The following is a 22,021-nucleotide window of genomic DNA, read 5'->3' as shown; positions in this document are numbered from 1 at the left end:
GAACCCCTCATCCCCAGCTGCACCTGAGCCCGCACCCCCAGCCCAGAGCCCATACCTCCTCCCACACCCCAACTCCCTGCCTTAACCCACAGCCCCCTCCCACACTCTCCATTTCTCAGCCCCACTCCCCAGGCTGGAGCCCCCTCCTGCACTGCAAACCCCTCATCCCCTGCCCCACCCCAGAGTCTGCACCCCAACCCTGAGCCCCCTTCCACACCCTGAACCCCTCATTTCTGGCCCCACCCTGGATCCCTCACCCCCTTCAACACCTCAACCCCCTGCCCCAGCCCAGTGAAAATGAGTGAGGGTGGGGGGAGAGCAAGCCACTGAGGGAGGGGGAATGTAGCGAGCAGGGGGCGGGGCCTCAGGGAAGGGACAGGGCATTCGGTTTTGTGCGATTAAAAAGTTGGCAGTCCTAGCTGATTGCTGCCCCAGGGCTCTGGGCAAGGGACGCCACTGGAGCGTAAAGGGAGCTAGGACACTGACACTCAAGTAGGGCTGAGCAAAAGGGTCACTGCTGGCACTTACCTCATGCACTCCAGGTCAGTGGCTGAATCTTAGCGACGGCAGCAGGTCTCCTGAGAGACCCTAGTTGACCACAGCCACTGCACAGCATAATGTTGTGGAGGAGCTGCGGAGAGATCTCCCAGCAGTGCCCCGTTCCTCTGTCTGCACAGAGTTCAACCAGCGATCGACAAGGCACGCTCCTCTAGGCGTCCAAAGGCCCTGGGCTCTGCTAGTTCCAGACAATAGCTGTGCTGGACCACCCCCGGGTGAGGGCCAGGGTTGCTCAGACTTCTCTGCCCAATTTAATAAAATTGGATAAAAGTAAAAGGTTTTGCTCGTGTTCCTGCGTTGCACATGGCTGGATGCGTGCCCTCCTGGGATCACATGGGGGGCACAGCCCAGCAGCCTTGAATTCTGCTGCTCAGAGCAGCTGGTCTTGCGTATGTAGATGTGACTGGATCCGCACAGCCCGAGAGTACACTGGCCTGGGTCTACATACAAGTCGCAACTGATGGGGAGAGCTGAAGCCTTATTCCAGTGAAGCCCTAGCGATGTCACAGCTCAGGTCACGTCTATACATATGCCGGGACTGTGCACCACAGAACTCTGCAGCACACCGGTACGGTGGCATCACTTCTTGTTTACTCCAGTTGGGAGAATGGACAGAGGCAGCTGATGCGAAGTCTGCCAATGCAGAGTTCAGGAGGGCACCCACAGCCCGATGCCGTACCTTTCGCATGGTTTTACTCTTCTCTGCTTCACCGCCGCCCAGCACGGTGAATTCTGAAACTATGAGGGAGATGCAGTGGGGTTTGTTCTACCCCTGGGAAACCCACTCTCCCCCCAGCGAAGCAGAGCACCCAAAATCTGAACCAACATTGCAGTTTCTTTTCTTTTATTTTTTTAAAAAGCTGTACAAAATAGGTTAAATCATTTCAGAGAAATCCTAATAATGTGTAAAGCGAGGAGACAATAGAGTTAAGGGGGTAATAACCCAGTAATTACAACAGGTTCTATGTACAGAAAGTGAGACGGGGGGGGGGGGGGAATATGCTGGAGAGTTCTTTGCTGTAGCAGTGGCTATGGCAAGAAGCAGCATGAATCTGTGGGTCATTATTACCATCTAAAAAGGCAAGAGAGACAGTTGGATGGCTCAAAGAGGGCTCCAGTTCCCATGGAGGCACGAGAGTAGCAATCCCCATCTGCCTGAGTGCCCTAGGAGCCCAGGTTTGGAGAGGCAGGTGTCCATGATTCACACAAGGTGTTCTGAGAAATCCCATTGGTAGTGCTGGCAGGGGAGAGAAAGCTACCAGGGATGAGAGACCCAGTCATGCCACTCGCTGAAATGAATGGCTAGTCTCATGGTGGGGCGAAGAGCTCCCGTCTTATCAGAGCAGCCAGAGCGCCCTGCTCCGCCCACGTGGCACATCAATCTCCTTGCTTCACAAGGACGTCAGACAGGTCCTCTACCCCCTCCAGCATCAGATTCTGAAGAGGAGAGGAAGCAGATTAGTTCTACAAGCCAGACTCTTCCCAGCAGAGACCACCATAGCCAGCCCACAGGAAAGCTGTTACTGACAGATCACAACGGCAAAGATAGTTGAACTAGTCATGAGCCCAGTCTCCCCTGACTTCCAGCTTTGTACCTAGAACCGTCCCTAGGCTGGAACCATCTTAGAGTCACTGCCCAAGAGCCAGCTTGCTTATTTCCTATCAGTGCTTTGGAAACTGAATTAAAAACCCACAGCACAGAAGTGATGTTCAAAGCAAAGTTCAGGGTCTGAGCTAAGCCAAGAGAAGACAGGGTGAAAGGCCAAATTCAAACCTTAAATCAAGACCAATGTGCTCATTTGTGGATTAATAACCACCTCAAAGAGGATGTAGGAGTAAGCAGAGAGCCTCCTACAAGGACTTGAAGAAGGGATTGATCAGCAAAGAAAGCTACAGCTTGGAAGTCAGAAAGCATAGGCATGAAAAGAGAATTGCAAAATTCAAGCTGAGGTAGACCTTGCAAGGGAAATTAAAGCAGTAAAAAGTTCTTTGGTCATAAATAAAAAACCCAAGAAGAAAAGTGGGGTTGCTATGAAGCAGCAGAGGAATGAAGTTCTGGAACAGCCTCCCAATGGGAGCAGTGGGGGGCAAAAACCAAACTGGCTTCAAGACAGAGCTTGAGAAGTTTATGGAGGGGATGGCCTGATGGAACAGCCTACAATGGCATGCAGTCGATCTGCGACTGCTAGTAGCAAATATCCACAGTGGCCAGTGATGGGACACTAGATGGGGAGGGCTCTGAGCTACTGCAGAGAATTCTTTCCCAGATATCTGGCTGGTGGGCCTTGCTCACATGGAATTTTTGGACCCAGCACCCCACCTCTTCCACTGACTGCTCCCTGCAGGCCCAGTGGGATTCATCGGGGTTGCCAAGCATTACACGCGGACACTGCTCACCTTTTCATTTGCCAAGTGCAAGAGGCAGGCAAACGCCAGCGGCACAGAGAGGTTCTGAGCCATTGCGGAAGGCAGTCTGCAAAACGGCCAAAGGAAGGGAGGTGGTTACACAGACAGCTGGAGCCTACACATTAGACACCAGTGATGGGGCACACTGATGAGCCAGTGGGGGCTGGTTAAGTGAATGACAGATCTTTCACCACTCTCCAGCTTTTCCCATTTCCCACTAAGGAGACCAAAACCTCTTTCTCCTCCCCCCCCGCCCGAGGGCCTCACCTCAGGCCTGCAGCTTCTTCACACCCACCTCCGCAAACCCAGCCAGAAGGAAGCTGGGCCGAGGGGTGAGCAGGCCCTCTGATCGACATTCAGCAACCCAAGCCTGAGATCAAGCTATCCCCACGCGCAGCAGATGGGAGAGCTTCATACTGCGGCCAAGACATTCAGAGGATGCTACGCTGCCATGAAGCACCTGCAGCTGGCCCATGTCAGCTGGCTTGGGCTCAGGGGCTATAAAATGGTAGTGTAGACCTTTGGGCTCAGCCCAAGCTCTGGAACCTGGACGGAGGGAGGGTCCCAGAACCCAGCTTCCAGCCTGAGCCCATCAGCTGACACGGGGCAGCTGCAGGTGTTGCATTGCAGTGCAGATATCCCGCCCTCGGAGGCCACTCACTGTTCAGACTGACACCCCCTTGGTGTAAAAGCCGAGAGCGACATTATCCCACCGGGGACAGATGGAGAGTTAATAGGGAACGCCCAGGATTCATCCAGAGGCTTGCAGCCACGGCACAGCAGGACCTCTCTAGGAAGGGTCTCTACCCCCACGTACCTGTGAAGCAGATCTTTTGTGATGCCACTGAAGACCTTCTTGCCTGCTAGTGTTACAGAGTCAGTCTCCTTCTCTGCAACTTCATTCTGCTTCAGCAAGGGGAGAAAAGGCAGATAGTCAGACCCAGGCAGGTCAGGGTGCTCACCAGGACTACACCAGGAAAGCCTCACCCCAGGATTCCAGGTCTTTGCTTTCCCAAACACGAGCAAGCCGAAGATGCATCATGAAGGCATCAGACTCGAGCGTCTCTCCCCATGCGTGCTGGGAAACACCCTCCCAGCTGAGGGAGGGACACAGCTCCTTCTGAACAGAGCCAGCCTCTCTCCTAAGGCTGCCAGGGACAGTCTGGCCCCTTGGGGAGCCACGTGCATTGATCTGAAGCCCTCCCCAGGCCACATCAGCATGAGAGAAAGGGACCAAAGCTGAGAGCTTGGAGCTCCCATAGTGAACACGACAATCCTGCCAGTGCTGGCAGGGTCGTGCTGAATGGGCTACTTTACCCACCATTCGAGATCCCCCAGGGCTTGGTAAGGTGCCTGCTAGTAGCACCAGAGATGCCTGGGCTGGGAATGCAGTGGAATCAGCCAGCCAGGTCACTACGGTGCAGAGGGAGGCCTGAGAAGGGGCTGTCAAGCTGGTACACGTGTGGGTGGCCAGGGATGGCTGCTTTGGGTTTTCCTTGCACTCACCTCTGCCCCCACCTGCTCCTTCTGCACATCAGTCAGGAGGTCCCACATGGTCCGCTTTAGCCTCTTCATGTCCATCTTTTTGGCCGTCTTTGCATAATGAATTTCTATCTTATTGACCTGAAGGTAGACATACAGGTTGAGAAAGGCGGTGAGAAAGCAGCAGCATCCCCAGACAAGCGGAAGCATGTCACACTGATCAGAGAGCCGAGTCCAGCAGGATCCCCTCTGGGCGGTTTGGCAGGCATTATTCTACCGGATGGAGCACTGCAACCAGTTAGTCCCTGCGCCTCAGCATACAGGCTCGTTCCGAAGGCAGCGCAGCCTGCTCCATCCCTCAGAGAGCTTCCCTTCCATGGGCCTCCTGCAGCTGGAGCCTCAGACTAGTCCCCCCACTGCTGCACTGGCCAGCAGCTTGGTATGGGGAGCACACAGGGCGCTTCACTGCTCTCCAGGGGCCCCTACCCACCCTGCAGCTCCGACAGAGGCAAGCTCAGGACTAAGCCACATACCAGCCGGGACCGCACGGGCAGCATGCCAGCTTTTACCTTCTGGGGCTCAGCAACAAGGTTGGACTCTCCATATGTCGTGATGTCAACCCCCAGGGCCCTGCTGAGATCACCATACGGATTTGTTCCCATTACGGTCAGTTCAAACGGCCCACCCTGGCCCATGAAGTCAACGGGGTCAGGGTCATCGTCGCTATCAGCAGCCTGAGCAGTTATTGGGGGAAAAAAGAGAAGCCTCACACTGGTGCTGTAGTCCGTGTGCTCCCTGCAAATCCCAACAGCAACGTGCAGGGTTCCCCACCCCCCGAGATGCACCATCTACACCTCAGCACCAAAGCAGCAAAGGATTCCCAGAGCTGGGAAATGCCAAGGGATGCCCGAGCTCGCCCACCACAGGGGGCATGACTGAATGTGCGGCAACGGGTCTGCGAGGGCACTGAAGCAAGTCCGTGAAGTTTTTAAAGAGCCAAGGCAGAGCACTTGGAATAGGATCCTGCTGGGAAGCCACTGGAGGATGTGACAATTGCTCTGTGAGCAGAGGGTTTGCACACATGGGAGAGGTGTGTCCCCGTGTGTGTGTGCGTCCGGGGTTTTAGCAGGTGGATAGAGGCACATTTGCAGAATAGGAGCTGGCTAGTTCGGAGTCAGCGCGATTCCACGGATAGCAAGTGTGGAGAGATGAGGACGCTCCTCCTGCCCAGAGAAAGGTTACAAGAGTCATCTGGCGTTTCACTAGTGAAATCCGGTAAGCCCGAGGCTTTGTGTGGTGCTGGAGGCCACTCTCCCAGGTGGATCTTTCCCGCTGGAGAAAGATGGTATTTTCCACCAGACAGTACACAGCCAAGTGACACCCCTGCCCCACCTACCTTCAGTGCAGGACAGAAGTTGGAGGTGTCATTGGGGTTGTTGTAATCATACTCTCCAATCTCATCCTCTTGGTCAGATAAGCTGCTCTGCAGAGCCTTCCTCCACAGCTGCTGGGACAAGGTCAAGGGGGAGAAAAAGGACAGAGATCCTGAACACTGCCCAGACTAGCATCCAGACAGCCATATTCCCTTCCTCCTACGCCCATGGCACTCCTCTTCGTCCCCAGGTCCACCCCAGCCCTCCTCCATTTTACCCTCTGCCCTCCTCTCCGTGCACAGCATGCCTACTATCAACAAGGCGGCAGGTTTAACCAGATGAACCGAGCGCCTCCTTAGCGGACAGTCGCCTGGTGGAGGAGTGTTCGGTGACTGCACTATGGGAGTCCCGCAGCCCATGGCACAGCAGGCAGGGCGGAAGAACCCAGCTGGGGTCGGGAAGAGAACTGTACCTTGATAGCTGGTTTGAGGGAGAGCCGGATGATGTTGTCGGGCTCATAATGGAAGTCTTCAGGGAGCGTGGTGCTCTTCTTGTTCTGGTTGTCGAGGGTTGCTTTGGCCAGAGTTGTTGCGGCCTGTTCAAGGTGAACACCATATTACGCCAGAGCACCTGCCACGCCGGGGGCCAATCCTAGCCCAAGCACGTCCAGCCTATATCCCAGGGAGCCGTTTCAAAGAACTCCCTTGCTTGCCAGGGCATGGGAGCGCTGAGTTCCACCCAGCATTGGAGTAAGCACACTGAGAGATTGGAAGTGGGTCCTCAGAGCTCCATGGTCCAGGGTAGAGAGTGGGGGATATTCAAAGGGATGCTCAATGCACCAGGAGCAGCAGAGAGTAAGCGGGAAGACAACCAGCCCGGGGCTGGCACTACGGTGCCTCGAAAGGCTCGAGCTGTGGGAAACTACGGGAAAAGGTACCTTTGCACTCAACAGCTCTGCCCACTGTTTATTCAGTTAGGCCTGTTCACTTTAGTGACTACAACATGCTTCTACTCCAGATTATTCCTGGGAGTCTCAAAAAGCGAACAGCTCTGGGATAGAAAGCTGGAATCTATGCTGGCATCCCCATTGTACAGATCTGTTAGCTGTGTACCACTGGCAGCTCTGCATGCTGCCCTCGCTGACCCCTGGACAGCTCCCTGCCCGCAGCGGCATAAGCCAGGAAGAACCCAGCAGGACTTCCAGAATACAGGGCTAGCAGAGAAAGTCTCTACTGTCATTTGATCTGGAGTGAGGAACACCCCCACAGATGGGCCTCCAGGGCTGATTTTAGAGTCCAGTTCACAGCAAAACCCCATTTTAAAAAAATCTGCCAAAGGCTTGTACTAAAGACGCTCCCCATGTCGCAGAGGAGGGAGCAGAAAACAGCCAGGTCCCCGTGGCAACCCAGTACATACCCTAGTCTTACGGAAACGCGTTGTAAAGTCAATATCCTCATCAAAGTCGAGTTCAAAGACTTTCTTTGTGTTCCTCTTCCTGCCCCCCTTCTCAGCGGCCGTGTCCACTGCAGAAAGGGAGGTTATGGTCAATGCTCAACACTTGCGGGGGAGGAGAATCAAGTGCTTCTACCTTTACTTCTCAGATACTGTTCCTAACCTGCTTGGAAAGGTCCCCAGATCACCCGCACCCAGGTATTCTGGAGCGAAAGGAGAGGAAGATGGCACATGCTCCGCCTTCAGTCAGCAGAGCTTTTCTGTGAGCTAACCGAGGTGCTGGAGTTTTCATTGTAGATTTAATATTTTAAAGGGCTGTTTGTCTTTCTAAAGAAGCACAAGCAGATAACGCAATTGAGTTGTGTTGGAGGGAGGTTGCAGGCAAACTGGGATAGATATTTAAACTGGTATCCCCTATGGCTGCACTAGGACAGGACCTAGGTAGTATGCTATTACATAGATATATTCCCCCTCACCCCATACCAAGCTAGACTTCCCCCTAGACAGAGAGAGCTCCTCCTAAACTGGCTGGAAGAGTGACTGGAGAGCAGTGCACAGTGGTCTCTACCCTGATAGTCACTACTCAATGGCTAGAAAGGCATCTGTCTCTAGACACACCAGAAGTTTACGGTAAAGTGGATCCACTTTCTGAACTGCATCCTACAAATACGTACGTTTATGATGAGGCTTAAAGCGCCAGTGCTCTGGGCCGGCCCACATCAACATGGCGCGGGGGCTGAAGTAGGAATACTCTCCCGGTTTCACAGAGAGATGGAGGCACATGGTCCCGATGTCTCCCTCCGCAAGGGGAATCACATCCTTACTGAAAGAGCACCCCCCCCAAATCGGTTATAATCCATGCAAAAAACCACCACCACCACACACTACAGTAGCCCAGGGGCTAGCCAGTATGTGCATGGATCACTGTCGGATGGGATCAGTCCTGTTCGGATGCGGGTCATTTCCCCCTCCAGTGGCCAGTCTGCAAAAAGTATAAACGCCTTGACACAGACAACCCTTGATCTTAAGCAGGTAGGGAGCAGTGGCTTCTAATCCCTACGCCTCTTATTCACGGTCTTGCTGGTGACCATACTGTTGGTTGTAGAGAGACACACAAAAAATAATACAAGTTAGCTGACTTGCCAACAGGGGTTCTGGGGTTTGGGAAGCAGATGGCAATTTGCTATCTTGCTCCCTAAGGAGGTACAGGATAAGCAGCTGAATAAGGGTGATTTCCCTAGCTTCATTCCCCTTTCATCTCATTCCATCCCATTCCAATAGATGCCCACCACAGACAGCAGAAAGGGGTTTCACTTTCCTCCTTCTGAAGTCCGCAGGGGGTAAGGGCAGGTGTTCTGGCTCTAGCCAAGGGAACGGTCTGGGCACCTTGCAGTCCCTGCCAACTCCCAGCTACAAAAACATCTCCAGACATGGCGGTCAAATGGTTGATGTAGGGTAAGGATGCCCATTCCTTCAGAGGTGCTTTGCACAGGGTCAGGGACTGGTGGCTAACAGACTGAAGTGGCTTGAATTGCAATAACAAATACTCTGGTGCGACACTCAGCCAAGTTCTAACTTTTATTAACAAAGTGCAACCACCTGAGTATCTTCAGCACCGATGGTCCCAATGAGTCATAGCAGGGATGGTTGGGATGGGGGACTGGGAGAAATTTAAAACCATTTTAATTGCATGTGACATTTAAACAGTGGAAGGAGACCCTTTTGATAGCTGTGCAGCTTACTTTTAACCTGGAGATCATACTGGATGGATGCTGGCCTGGTTGGAGTCATTAACTGGGATCCTAGTTTTCCGTGATCAAAAAAAAAAAATCAAAATTCTCCAACAAACAAAGGGAAAACCATAAAAAGCCATCTCTTTCCGCAGCTAAAATGAAACACTGAACTTTACTTTCCTTAATTACCCTGAGAGATTAGTTGAACACAATATTGTATTGATATACAGTAGAACCCCGTTTATCCAGCTCTCTGTATTATCCAAACCACCAACCACCTGAGCCCCACCACTGGCGGTTCAGTTAATACTGAGAGCCGGTCAACGAAGGCTCGGATAAACGGGGTTCTACTACTGTATGTTTTTTTTTTGTTTTTTTTCACAAAATGTAAAAATGAAAGATTCTCTGTAAAAGCGCAAATTCCGTGTTTTTCCAGGGCGAACGGATTTCTAGGATCCCTGGTCACCAAGTCCCATTTCTGTCTCTCAGTGGGGGAAAGAAAAGATTAGAGAGAGTCCTATAATGAGAAGTTACTTGATTCACGGATACCACCTGCACAGTAAGCAAGCTCTGCTTGTAAACTTCATTGCCTCAGGAAACCTACTATCAAAACACGGCTGTTCGACATCCTGAGCTGGAGGCTGTGGCTGGATGGCAAACCCCAGCTGATGAAGGACTTAGCGCTGCAGACCAAAGCAACACCACGTACCTCATGCTCTCACGCACCATCCTGCAGGCCTCCAGCTTGTCTGAGAGCTTCCCAACATCCCCTGCTACCGTTCTATCTGGCATGTCTGCATCAAAGTCATCCTCCACTAGGGCATCAGCGTAGTCTGCAGGGTCACAATCCACCTCTGCCTTGATATCAAAGACTTGGTCGCTTTTCTTAAATTTATCCAGCAGAGCGGACACTGACTGCAGAACAGAAAGAGCAAGTTACTCACAGAAAGGATTCAATACCAAACCCTGGGCCTCCAAGGCAAAATAAGACATCTATGCAGGGCTTAACACATTTGCTCCAGAATATAAACCCTACTTGAGGCCTAGTACTCAGAGAGAGTGGACTAACTAAAAACCCGAAAAAAAAACAAAAAACCCGGTTATCCATAGAAAGGGCACATCAGAGCATCCCACACCCAGGTAACCTTCTTTTGTTTTGTTCAACATCTTTATCAATGATCTGGATGATGGGATGAATTGCACCATGAGCAAGTTCGCAGATGACACTAAACTGGGAGGGGGTTCCAAAGAGGAAGGAGCTCAGCTAGCTCAGTGGTGGGAGATGACAGAACAAGGAACAATGGTCTCAAGTTGCAGTGGGGAAGGTCTAGGTTGGATATTAGGAAACACTATTTCACTAGGAGGGTGGTGAAGCACTGGAATGGGTTCCCTAGGGACGTGGTGGAATCCCCTTCCTTAGAGGTTTTTAAGATCCAGCTTGACAAAACCCTCGCTAGGATGATTTAGTTGGGGTTGGTCGTGCTTTGAACCAGGGGGTTGGTCTAGATGACCTCCCGAGGTCTCTTCCACACCTAATCTTCTATGAACCTGCTCATCCTTGGAGCCTTCATCCTGCAGATTCAACGCTATAGGGCGTCAGCCTCAGGGGACAGACAGGGAAAAGAAATTGTTAAGAAACTGAAGAACTAAACTCAGGTGATGACTCCGGAATGGAGCATATCCTCAGGCACACGCAGGCCATTTGAGCCCAGAGTACATCGCCCTCTTCCCAATCTAGAAGGACAAGAATTGATCCCATCTTGTACTCAGTATGTGTTTTCTCAGTACCTCAAGATGCAAGAGGAATCAACCTCTCTGCTCTACACCAATAGTGGCTGATTACAATAATCCTAGGGAATCCTTTTGCAAAGGCCAGGGCCTTAATAAAATGTCTGAATGGCGTGTATTTCTCCAGAGACGTCCCTTCAAATAGTTTAAAATCCTATTCTCTGTTTAAAACTAGGTCAGATACTTGAGTTAGTCCCAGAATTCTAGTTACTAAAATGCACCCCAGGGAACTACTGCATATCACTTCCCTGTCCGGTTCTGTCAGAATAGCCCTGACCCCGCAGAGCAAGTGTCCCTTTCCTTTCCAGCCTGCAGAGAGATCTTTGACAGAGGCAGCTGAGCACACTGGGAACAACTCCCATATCACGCTCTGCACTGGGCGAATATGAGCAGCTTGCTAACAGACATACCTCATCATGGGAGTCACTGTCCCAATGGGAAAGCTGGAAGCCACTCAACGTAGGGCAGATGGGGCGCGGTTCGATGCACTGCAGCAGGATAGCTAGAGACCACAAAAGCAGTAAGAAGATATTATGAACAGGGTTAATGATCAGCAATTAACCTAAACCACCATCAAATAATCTGGATTTACACTACTGCTGAGATGACCGTACCTCAGATATGGACAACCATTTCAGAACACATGCATGGGAGTTGAAGGTTGGAGAAGAAAGCTATTTCCCCACGACTGAGAGACTAACCCAGGAAATAAATGCCTGAAGCCATACACACTGTTTACTTTCACCCTACACTGGCCATGATTTTATGGTTTAAGCCTAAAAAGCAGCAGGAACCAAGAAACCTACCATAAAATCTGCACCATGCATCCAATTTAGGAGCATCTCCCCCTAAGCAATACATGTGTGACAGCACCAAAGGGTTAACCGAGGGGAGAGGGGTAGAATTAGATAACTGAAGCCAGAATGAGATCAGCTGAGACCAAAATGTTAACAGATGAGCCAAACAGCGAAGGGAACATGGTGCCTCTTGCGCTGAGAGACAACGAGCATAAGAACTATTAGGGAGTTCGGTGGAATGGAGTGGGAGCCTGTAAGAGTCCAGAGTTCACAGTTATTACTTCCACCTACACTTCAGGTCTGCCACCTTCACAGGAGCAGAGCTCGGGGACTCCAAGGTCTCAGATGATGGGAGCGGCGTGACCTTGGCATCCAACAGGAGCTCACAGCGATAGCTGTCGGTGTGCAGGGTGCTGAGGAAGATGCCAACCGTGCTGCACTCATCGAAGGAGGCTGCTGTCTTCTGGAACATGGGATCAACCTGCACATGGACACAAAGCGAGAAAAATCAAGGAACAGAGGCGGAGGGAAAACAGATGACAGAGGGACATGAGACCCCATCACAGAGAAGCTCTAAACAGAGACATGAGCTTCACACTCACACTTGGGTTAACTAGTGCAGAGTTGGCTTGCTGAAGAATTTGAAGCGCACCAGTACAGGAGGGAAACGGTGGAGACAGATAAGAGATTTGCTATGACAGCAGAGTGCAGAGATAGACAAGAGGAAAGCATATGAATGCTAGAACCTGACACAAGCTTGCCATGTTGAGAAGAGGAGTTACATGGGGGTGAGGAAGGAGAAGTGTCTTTCTGGTCAGGGTTGAGTAGAACAATTGCTACACGAAAACTCCAGGGCAGTATTCCCCACCTCACTTCTGCGATCTGCCTGAGAGACGTTTATGTTATTCAGGTTCTGTTCAATTGTTTTGTACGAGTGCTTCTTCTTTGTCTGGAGCTTCTTGGCAGCTTCAATACCGGCAGCAGCTCCATCTATAAAAAGGAGAATTACTGCAGAGGCTGCCTCTATAGCCATGTAGCTACCAATGGTAGGGGTTTGACTCTTCTTGAAAAGTGCTGAGTTGAGAGTATATCAAACATAGACCTGACCCACTCATTCCTTTCTAAATCTCTTCTATTTCCTCAAGCCTTTGACTAAGACAGGTTGTGTGTTTGGGTTTTACCCTACACACTCATCAGGAGTTACCACAAAAATCAGTGAGCAGGTTCAAGAGTTTTGAAAAAAAAAAAAACTCCTCAGAATTACTACAAAAATAATTCTAGGTTTATTTAAAAATCTGATAGCAAAAGGCAGGACTCAAACCCACTGGGCAGATGCTGCAGACAAGAAAATTTCCTTTGATGCACAGAATCCAGCTCCATCCTCCACAAAAATCTCTTCCCATCTAGATTAGTTTGTGAGAATTAACATACTCTTCTCCTTGCACGTGCTGGTGAGACTATCATCTCTGATTTCACACAGTGCGGCCCCACGCCAGCTGACAGCGTAGAAGCTAAGTGACGTGAGTCCCTGGGCTCAGCTGAAGCTGCTTTAGGTGTAAAAGAGCCCGCGTTTTGTCGGCCAGAGGACTGATTGTAAAACTTGTAGCTCTTGATCTCTTTGCTCACGCAGACCAGCGCACGTAGGAGAAGAGTTCTGGACTAGGGAACACAGGCCTCGACAAGTCAGAAACCAAAGTCCCTCCAACTGATCAAATTAACCCCAAAATAGCCATATAATACCTACTCATAGCAAAGCCTTCACTGCACTAAACTAAAGCAGGGAGCACAAACCAGACTGGATCAGCACTAGACATTTGGGGAAATCTTTTCAATTATTTCTTATTCAACTGCATTTAGATCCCTAAACGAACAAGGAAATCAGAAAGCCATGTCATTCGGCCCCTCCCTTACTGCCCGTGGAATGGGAAGCTGAAAGAGACATTGCACACACATGCTAGAGCAATCTGGATTCATTCAGCTTGCTTAGGAATATAGGTCTGCCATAAATAGATCAGACCATTAGTCCATATGGCTCAACGTGCTACTTCCATCTGTGGCCAATACCTGCACACAAAACTGTCCCATAATGCACCTGGCCCGTGATTCGATGCTGATGGTCACAGAGGGCGTGGGAAATCCGGGGCAGTGCATGTATCCTAAGGATTAGATTCCATTATTTTTATTTTAGCTTGTATGACTACAAAAGTTACTGGGCATAAAATTATCCATATTGGGTATGTCTGGATTCCCAGCAAAGGGAAGTTATAGAAAATTAACTAAAGACTGTGTTTCCTTCTGTTGACTAATCTGTCTTTCAACAGGACAGTCTGCTTTTGTAGCACAAGACAGGATGAAGACAAAGGGGTGCTTCCTCTCATGATTTTGAATCTCTGTCAGGCCACTCTGCCAGAATAAGTAACCCAAGTACTCACATTCAGCTCAGAGGAGGGAGAGTGGTCTAGCAGGCTGAGCACAGGACTTGGGAGTCAGGAGATTTGGGTTCTAATCCCATCTCTGTCACTGATTTACTGTGAATTTATGCAGTCACTTCCCTCCATTTTCCCATCCTTAAAAAGGGCCTGGAAATCTACAGATGCTGTGTAAGCATAAGACTGTTATATAGAGGTCCTGCACCAGTTATGAGTGCAGGACCAGTTGGAGTTATGACCAGGAGAGACTGGTCCAGCTCCCTTGATTAGTACATCAAAACGAAAGCAGCAAGCAGCACACCTGCACCCTGGCTGTCCACATCCTTTGTGGGTGCTGAGTCTTTGCCCAACCCTCCAAGAACCTTGTATACATCTGCATGGACAGCATCCACTCTCACCGCATAGATCTTTGTGCTGGCGTCCAGGGTGCCGGCTGCTATCTGTGAAACAGACCGAACAGAACACACAATTAGAAAGGATCTCATCTCATTGGGATAAATTTGCCGGACAAAGTTCATGTTCCACCCATCAGCACTACTGGAGATGGATTCCTTTTGTAAAAAGGATACTTTATGAGCATGAATCACTGCAATGCATTTCTTTTCAGCCACACTGGACTCTTTCATCCCTTTTCCTTCCACAAAACACAGATCTTCAGTCATGTCGCTGTGGATCCTATGGCATTTGTTTTTCACCCACTCTACGTGCCACTGCTGTGATCCACTCTATGAAATTGAAGACCACAGTCCTCTCTTTCACATGAGTTTCATACATGGAGGTCAAACGTAGTTATGGTCAGGCCACCATTACCCTAAGACCCAGCCACACTGGAACTCTGCATTTTATGCTGTTCTCCAACCTCCTAGATCTCGCCGGTCTTGCACACCTCATTTTAGCTAAAAGTTACACTCTTATTCCCCCCCTTTCAAAACTAAAAGATATAGCTCCATCTCCTGCCAGTGCCAGCTGGTCCAGCTCTGTTTTGCTTTGAGGATTCTCAATGACGACCTCTCTTTGTAGTGTCTATCTGCAACTGAGTCCAACTTTATTGTATGTTGTTGCCAAAAGTTTCATTAATTAACTGCTTCTCCTTGTTCCTCTCCTGCCCCGTTACAATTTCACCCCCTGCTACCAGAGACAGTGTCACTTGTACTTCTGCTGTACTGAATTCCACACAGATTTTCTACCCTGTAGTGCCCTTCAGCAAATACCAGCTCTTACACTAATCCCAGCTCCCTAAGCCCACCTGATGCTTCAAAAAGATTGGGGAGGTGTGGGGGGGTAGCTACTTCTCAGAGATACCCAGGGCAGTGAGACACCTCTACCGCCCGCCCTTAACACAAGGAACCCTGTGCCTTCTATGGGTCAGTTCCTCAACACCACCAGCCTCTGGCAACATAATAGCAGCCAGACTGGGTCAGACCAAAGGTCCATCTAGCCCAGTACCTGTCTTCCGACAGCGGACAATGCCAGCTGTGCCAGAAGGAATGAAAAAGCACAGGGCAAGTATCAAACAGAGGCATCTTCTGTCACCCAGTCCCAGCATCTGGCACTCCAAGAGCATGGAGTTGCGTCTCTGACCATCTTGGCAAACAGCCACTGATGGACCTATCCTCTATGAACTTATCTAATTCTTTTTTGAACCCCATTATCCTCTTGGCCTTCACAACATCTCCTGGCAATGTTTCACAGGTTGACTGTGAGAAGAAATTCTTCCTTTTGTTTGTTTTAAACCTGCTCACTATTAATTTAATCGGGCAACCCCTGGTTCTTGTCTTATGTAAAAGTTATTCACTTTTCCCATACCACTCATGGTTTTATAGACCTTTCTCATACCCCCCTTCGTCATATCTTTTCCAATCTGAGCAGTCCCAGTCTTTTAAATCTCTCCTTATATAGAAGCTGTTCCATCCCCCTAATCACTTTTGTTGCCCTTCTCTCTACCTTTCCCAATTCTAACATATCTGTTTGGAGATAAGGTAACCAGAACTGCACGCAGTATTCAAGGTGTGGGAGTACCATGGATTTATACAGTGGCATTAGGATATTTACTATCTATCCCTTTCCTAAAGGTTCCTCATATTGTTCGCTTTTTTGACCGCCACTGCAGATTGAGCTGACGTATTCAGAAACTGTCCACAATGACTCCAAGATCTCGCGTGGTAACAGCTAATTTAGACCCCATCATTTTGCATGTATAGTTGGGATGCTTTCCAATGTGCATTACTTTGCATTTATCAACATGGAATTTCATCTGCCATTTTGTTGCCCAGTCACCCACTTTTGTGAGATCCCTTTGTAACTCTATGCAGTCTGACAGGTAGATAAGTGTCTCCTGCCTGAAAGAAACCTGTTTTACTACTTTCTGGTGACCAGCCCCAACTCACAGACCTTCGGAGCATAATTTTCAGTATATAAACATCTCTCCTCACCGATTACCTGTACATATCTTTCACAATGATTATGACCACTATTGTGACACAAGGTTTCAGTCGAGCTCTTACATGACACCCTGTGGCAAACGAGTAAGTAGAGACCAGATTCAGGGGATCCCTGTAACCCTTGGTAAGTCTCTCTGCAATTTGGCACCAAGAGGTCCCTGAGGCACAGGGGCAGTGTTTCTGACATGAATTCCTCCTTGGCTGAAGTGGAATTGTAATCTCTTCTGTGCAGGAGCTTCCTTCCCCAAGCCTAGCAGAGTCCTCTAATAAATGAAGACACGAATACCCTTGCCTAGCTTACCTTTTGCATAGAAGAGCAGAGAAAACCACCAGAGAGGCCTTTACTGAAGCCTTCTTTCTAATCTACATTTTGCTTCCAGAACACTCGTGTAGACTCCCATCAACATGGCTTGTGAACATCTGCCCTGGCAGGCAAGTATCTTTCCGTTACCAGCAAGCAGCAATGCCCACTGGAAAGCACAATGCCCACATCCAGATCTGGACTCCGTTCTGCCAGTGACTTCCCATGAGTCTCTAGACAAATCACTCCCCCCGTTCCTCAGGCTTGCCCTGCACAGTGGGGATATGCTCACCTGCCCACCATTACAAAGCACTCGGAGATCAGAAGAAGAAAAGCACTCAAGATACAAAAGTACTATTCTCAGGGTCACCAGACCCCCCGCTATTTAAATCATGACTGCAGAACCCCCTTCCCAAGCCTTGTCCACTTAGCACAAGTGAATACTCTGCTGGGGTCCCTCTAAAGAAAACTGTTCCTCCTTTTGTCTCCTCCCATCGCATCCCTGGTTCCCTTCCTGCTGTCCATCTACTCCAGTCTAATTCACCCCGCCTTCAAGTCTCAGACCAAACTCCTTTTGGATATGGCCTTGCTCTATCGCTGGCCTCTAATGTCAAAATAAGGACTTCAGGAAACCTTGCAATCCTTTCCTTGATAAATTAACCCTGGTTTCTGTGGGCTTAATTCTGCTTGATTATACCAGTGCAGAAATCTCACTGATCTCACTGGTGTAACAAAGAAGAATTTGGCCCTATGAAATTGTATTAGGAGTTACTGTCCAGTCATTTCCATCAGCTATCTTAACCAGGAACAGCAGAGGAGTTCCCATCCACTGTTCCTTCTAATTTTTTAGATCTATGTGTGGAATGAATTTTGCCATGTGCACCAATATGGAGGTGATGTGTGGCAGGGGTGAGGCCTAAGGGTTTGGAGTCTGGGAGGGGAGTCAGGGCTGGGGCAGAGGGGTAAGGGCTCTGGCTGTAGTTGTGGGCTCTGGGGTTCCCCAGGTATGAGGGATTTGGGGTGCAGGCTGCCCCAGGGCTGCAGCGGGGAGAGAGGACTCCCCCCAGCCCTCTCTTGACACAGCAGCTCTGGGCGGGGTGAGAGGCGCCTCTCCCCAGCCGCGGCAGCTCGGGCAGGGCTGGGGGAAGAGGCACCTCTCCCACCTGTGCCGCCCTTGATAGCCTACTGCGTGGCAGTGCTGTTTAGAGGGAACTTAGTTCCTGTCTGCCTGCATTATGCCCATTTGAGGTTCAGGCAGGAATTAACAAGAGGCCTCTCTGCTCCAGGAGGGAGCAAGAGACAGAGCACTGCACCAAGCTGGCAGCAGCCATCCCCCTCACCTTGAAGTTGGTCAGTTCTGAGTCCTTCTGTTTGAGTATCTCTGCCATGTAGTCTATGAGGTGCAGGCCAAAGGCATTCTTTGTGGTGATTCTCTGAAACACAGCACATAGGCAGCTTCTATTTTTGGAAAATCATGTCCTTCAATCCACAGTTACATGAGCAACACTTGGTGGGGAATCTCATCAACAGGGGGTCTTTGGAAATCATTCTAGGCCCAACACTGTTCAATATTGTCATCAATGATCAGAAAAATAAATATAAAATCGCAGCTGATAAAATCTGTGGATGGCACAAAAATCGGCAAGAGAGGTAAATAATGAGGACGACAGGGCAGTCACATAGTGATCTGTATCCCTTGGCAGGCTGGGCCTATTCAAACTAACGGTGTCTTAATACAAAGTTATACATCTAGGAATAAGGAATGCAGATGACAGCTTCAGAATTCAGAGATTACAAGGCTAGCAGGGACTGCTGCAATCATCTAGGTTGACCTCCTGCACAGCACAGGCCAAAGGACTTCCCAAAATTCGTTTCCATATGAACGAGAACGTATCTTTTAAAAAAACATCCAAACGTTATTTAAATAAGATTCCTAGCGAGTGGGAATCCACCATGACCTCTGATGGCTAGTTGTCCTCACGGTTAAAAATCTGTGCCTTATTTAGAGTTGGAAGTTAGACAAATTCAACTTCCAGCCACTGGAATTGGAGTTGGAGTGCCTAAATTAAGAGGGTTACATCTGAGCCCTAGGAATAGGGTAAGGGTGGAAGCCTTGAGCCCTAGGTAGAGGTGGGTGCCCTAGAGCATGCAAGTGACACTGAGTTTTGTGCGGGTAACACATGGACTTTACACTAGTTTATTTGTATTGTTATAGCACCCATGGGTCAGGGTTCCGTTGTGCTAGAAGATGCACAAAAAAGTCCCTGCTTTGAAGCTTACAACTTTGGGCTTACAACCGAAGGCTGCATTCTTCGCTTCCAGTCTTAAACTTGGGAGTTATTGAGTCTGTTGCTAAACAGCCCAGAAACGACAGCCTTGAGCACAAGCATAAGAGTCCCAAACTTCACCATCCCCACCATGGTACACCACGTCCTTTTCTGGGTTTGTGTTTGGGTGCGATCTGCATGTGTAGAATGGCCCCACTTGAAGAACTGGCTTTCTTCAAAGTTGGCTTATTGCGCTACACGCAGACCTATTTTCACTTACATTTTCTGTTGACAGCTTGATGCAGGTGGAGTAGTGATCTGAAATCTGGGTGTTTGTCAATTTCGGGATCACAGGCAAGGAGGTTTCTGCCCGCCTAAAGAAACAAGCAAGAACCTCTGCTTTAGAGAGCACCGCTGCCTGGGTAGCAATGCACAAGAAAGCAGTTGTAAGACTTCCTCACCCCTGAGTCCCTGGCCTTTCACACAACTCCACCCGTAGACTTACCCACCCCCACCGAGTCCCAGTACTAACACAGCCCAGGGCATTTCCTGCAGGCAATAAGCAAACTTGCACAGAGCTGCTTCATAAGTCACTCTGACCTGCTGGAAGGGGACTGCACAGAGAGGGGCGAGTCGGTGCTGCTGAGCTGCAGATCGATGACCCGGGAACGCCGCCGCTGCTTCCGTTCCTGTTCGTCGTCGTTCCCCGGGAAGCTGTCGAGCCCCGGGGTGTTCGAGGTGCTGAGGTGCTGCCGCCTGGTGCTGGGGGACACGAACACGCTGTCGGAAGAGGCGCTCTGGCTGCGACCAGCGGGCTGGGGCGCTGACGTGCTCATCTTCACTGCGGGGGGGAGCAGAGAAATACAGAGATGGCAGGTGAGGGGATAATGAGACACTAACCTCAGCCCCCCACTAACCGCCTGGGACATCTGCCCCCACCCCTGCTCCTGGAAGCCTCCCCCCGCAGCCCCAGGCCAGCCCCCGCAACCGCCCTGGGACACCTCCCCCCCAACCCCAGCTCCTGGGAACACCCTCCCCCCACCCCCACCACCACCAGCCCCCCAGTCAGCCCCTCCACCGACCCTGGGACACCTCCCCCCCACCCCAGCTACTGGGAACACCCCCCCCCACCAGCCCCTCAGTCAGCCCCTCCACCCACCCTGGGACACCTCCCCCCCACCCCAGCTACTGGGAACACCCCCCCCCCACCAGCCCCTCAGTCAGCCCCTCCACCCACCCTGGGACACCTCCCCCCCACCCCAGCTACTGGGAACACCCCCCCCCCACCAGCCCCTCAGTCAGCCCCTCCCCCCGCCCTGGGATACCTCCCCCCAACCCCAGCTACTGGGAACACCCCCCCCCCACCAGCCCCTCAGTCAGCCCCTCCCCCCGCCCTGGGACACCCCCCCCCACCAGCCCCTCAGTCAGCCCCTGCCCCCACCCTGGGACACCTCCCCCCCCCAGCTCCTGGGAACACCCCCCCCCCCACCAGCCCCTCAGTCAGCCCCTCCCCCCGCCCTGGGACACCTCCCCCCCACCCCAGCTACTGGGAACACCCCCCCCCACCAGCCCCTCAGTCAGCCCCTCCCCCCGCCCTGGGACACCCCCCCCCACCAGCCCCTCAGTCAGCCCCTCCCCCCCCAGCTCCTGGGAACACCCAGCCCCTCAGTCAGCCCCTCCTGGGGACACCTCCTCTCTCCCCTCCCCCCGGCTCCGGCTGCTCCGAACCGCGCTCGCTGGGGGCGGGGCCTCCCCGTCCGCTGCCGCGCGCCCGGCCCGGCCGACTTCCTCCGCTTCCCGGTTTGAATCGGCCCGCGCGCAGACTGCGCAGGCGCGGCGCGGGTGACGTGAGCGGCGGCCGGGGGCGGGGCGACCCGCTGGGGAGGATGAGCGCGGACGGGGGCCGAGAGGGCCCGGGGGCTGCCCCACCCCGAGCGACTGCGCCTGCGCCTGCGCCTGGGGGGGGTCGCCTCGGTTACCGCGGGGTGGTCCCGGGCCTGGCCGCTGCGTCCGGCAACGGGGGGGCCGGGCTGGCAGGGGGCTGAGGGGCAGGAGTGGGGCGCCCCGGCGGAGCTGGGGGGCGGGGCCGGGCTGGCAGGGGGCTGCGGGTCGGGAGTGGGGGGCCCCGGCGGAGCTGGGGGGGCGGGGCCGGGCTGGCAGGGGGCTGCGGGTCGGGAGTGGGGGGCTCTGGGGGGCGGGGCCGGGCTGGCAGGGGGCTGGGGGTCGGGAGTGGGAGGCCCCGGCGGGGCAGGGCAGGGCCGGGCTGGCAGGGGGCTGGGGGGCGGGAGTGGGGGGCCCCGGCGGAGCTGGGGGGGCGGGGCCGGGCTGGCAGGGGGCTGGGGGTCGGGAGTGGGGCGCCCCCGGCGGAGCTGGGGGGGCGGGGCCGGGCTGGCAGGGGGCTGGGGGTCGGGAGTGGGGGGCCCTGGCGGAGCTGGGGGGCGGGGCCGGGCTGGCTGGGGGTCGGGAGTGGGGGGCCCCGGCGGAGCTGGGGGGGCGGGGCCGGGCTGGCAGGGGGCTGCGGGTCGGGAGTGGGGGGCCCCGGCGGAGCTGCGGGGGCGGGGCCGGGCTGGCAGGGGGCTGCGGGTCGGGAGTGGGGGGCCCCGGCGGAGCTGCGGGGGCGGGGCCGGGCTGGCAGGGGGCTGTGGGTCGGGAGTGGGGGGCTCTGGGGGGCGGGGCCGGGCTGGCAGGGGGCTGCGGGTCGGGAGTGGGGGGCTCTGGCGGAGCTGGGGGGGCGGGGCCGGGCTGGCAGGGGGCTGGGGCTCGGGAGTGGGGGGCCCCGGCGGAGCTGGGGGGGCGGGGCCGGGCTGGCAGGGGGCTGCGGGTCGGGAGTGGGGGGCTCTGGGGGCGGGGCCGGGCTGGCAGGGGCCTGGGGGTCGGGAGTGGGGGGCCCCGGCGGAGCTGGGGGGGCGGGGCCGGGCTGGCAGGGGGCTGGGGGTCGGGAGTGGGGCGCCCCCGGCGGAGCTGGGGGGGCGGGGCCGGGCTGGCAGGGGGCTG

The 22,021-nt window shown here is 52.9% G+C and overlaps 1 protein-coding gene across 1 annotated transcript; it reads right to left on the bottom strand.

Annotated features, from left to right (window-relative positions):
- Positions 1-1,391: 1,391 nt before the first annotated feature.
- Positions 1,392-20,841, bottom strand: NCAPH (non-SMC condensin I complex subunit H). The gene is made up of 18 exons (XM_073325119.1): positions 20,756-20,841; positions 19,628-19,868; positions 19,308-19,401; positions 18,101-18,193; positions 14,320-14,458; positions 12,458-12,579; positions 11,881-12,070; positions 11,203-11,294; positions 9,714-9,919; positions 7,946-8,094; positions 7,236-7,342; positions 6,292-6,414; positions 5,843-5,950; positions 5,016-5,180; positions 4,471-4,587; positions 3,782-3,867; positions 2,956-3,031; positions 1,392-1,995 (listed from the first exon to the last, which is right to left on the bottom strand). Exons 2-18 carry the CDS (start codon positions 19,861-19,863, stop codon positions 1,936-1,938), a joined length of 2,163 nt encoding a protein of 720 aa, XP_073181220.1. The 5' UTR covers positions 19,864-19,868; positions 20,756-20,841; the 3' UTR covers positions 1,392-1,935.
- Positions 20,842-22,021: the final 1,180 nt, after the last annotated feature.

Source organism: Lepidochelys kempii, chromosome 26 (assembly GCF_965140265.1).
Source record: "Lepidochelys kempii isolate rLepKem1 chromosome 26, rLepKem1.hap2, whole genome shotgun sequence".
NCBI lineage: Eukaryota > Metazoa > Chordata > Testudines > Cheloniidae > Lepidochelys > Lepidochelys kempii.
Note: the sequence above shows the minus strand (reverse complement) of the source record. Positions and strands in the feature narration are given on the sequence as shown.

Excerpts from the sequence above, each read along its gene's own strand:
- NCAPH (XM_073325119.1), bottom strand. The coding sequence starts at position 19,863 with ATGAGCACGTCAGCGCCCCAGCCCGCTGGTCGCAGCCAGAGCGCCTCT. Across the intron at positions 19,402-19,627 it reads GTGCAGTCCCCTTCCAGCAG|GCGGGCAGAAACCTCCTTGC; the intron begins GTCAGAGTGACT and ends TTGTTTCTTTAG. Across the intron at positions 12,580-14,319 it reads TGTGGACAGCCAGGGTGCAG|ATGGAGCTGCTGCCGGTATT; the intron begins GTGTGCTGCTTG and ends TCCTTTTTATAG.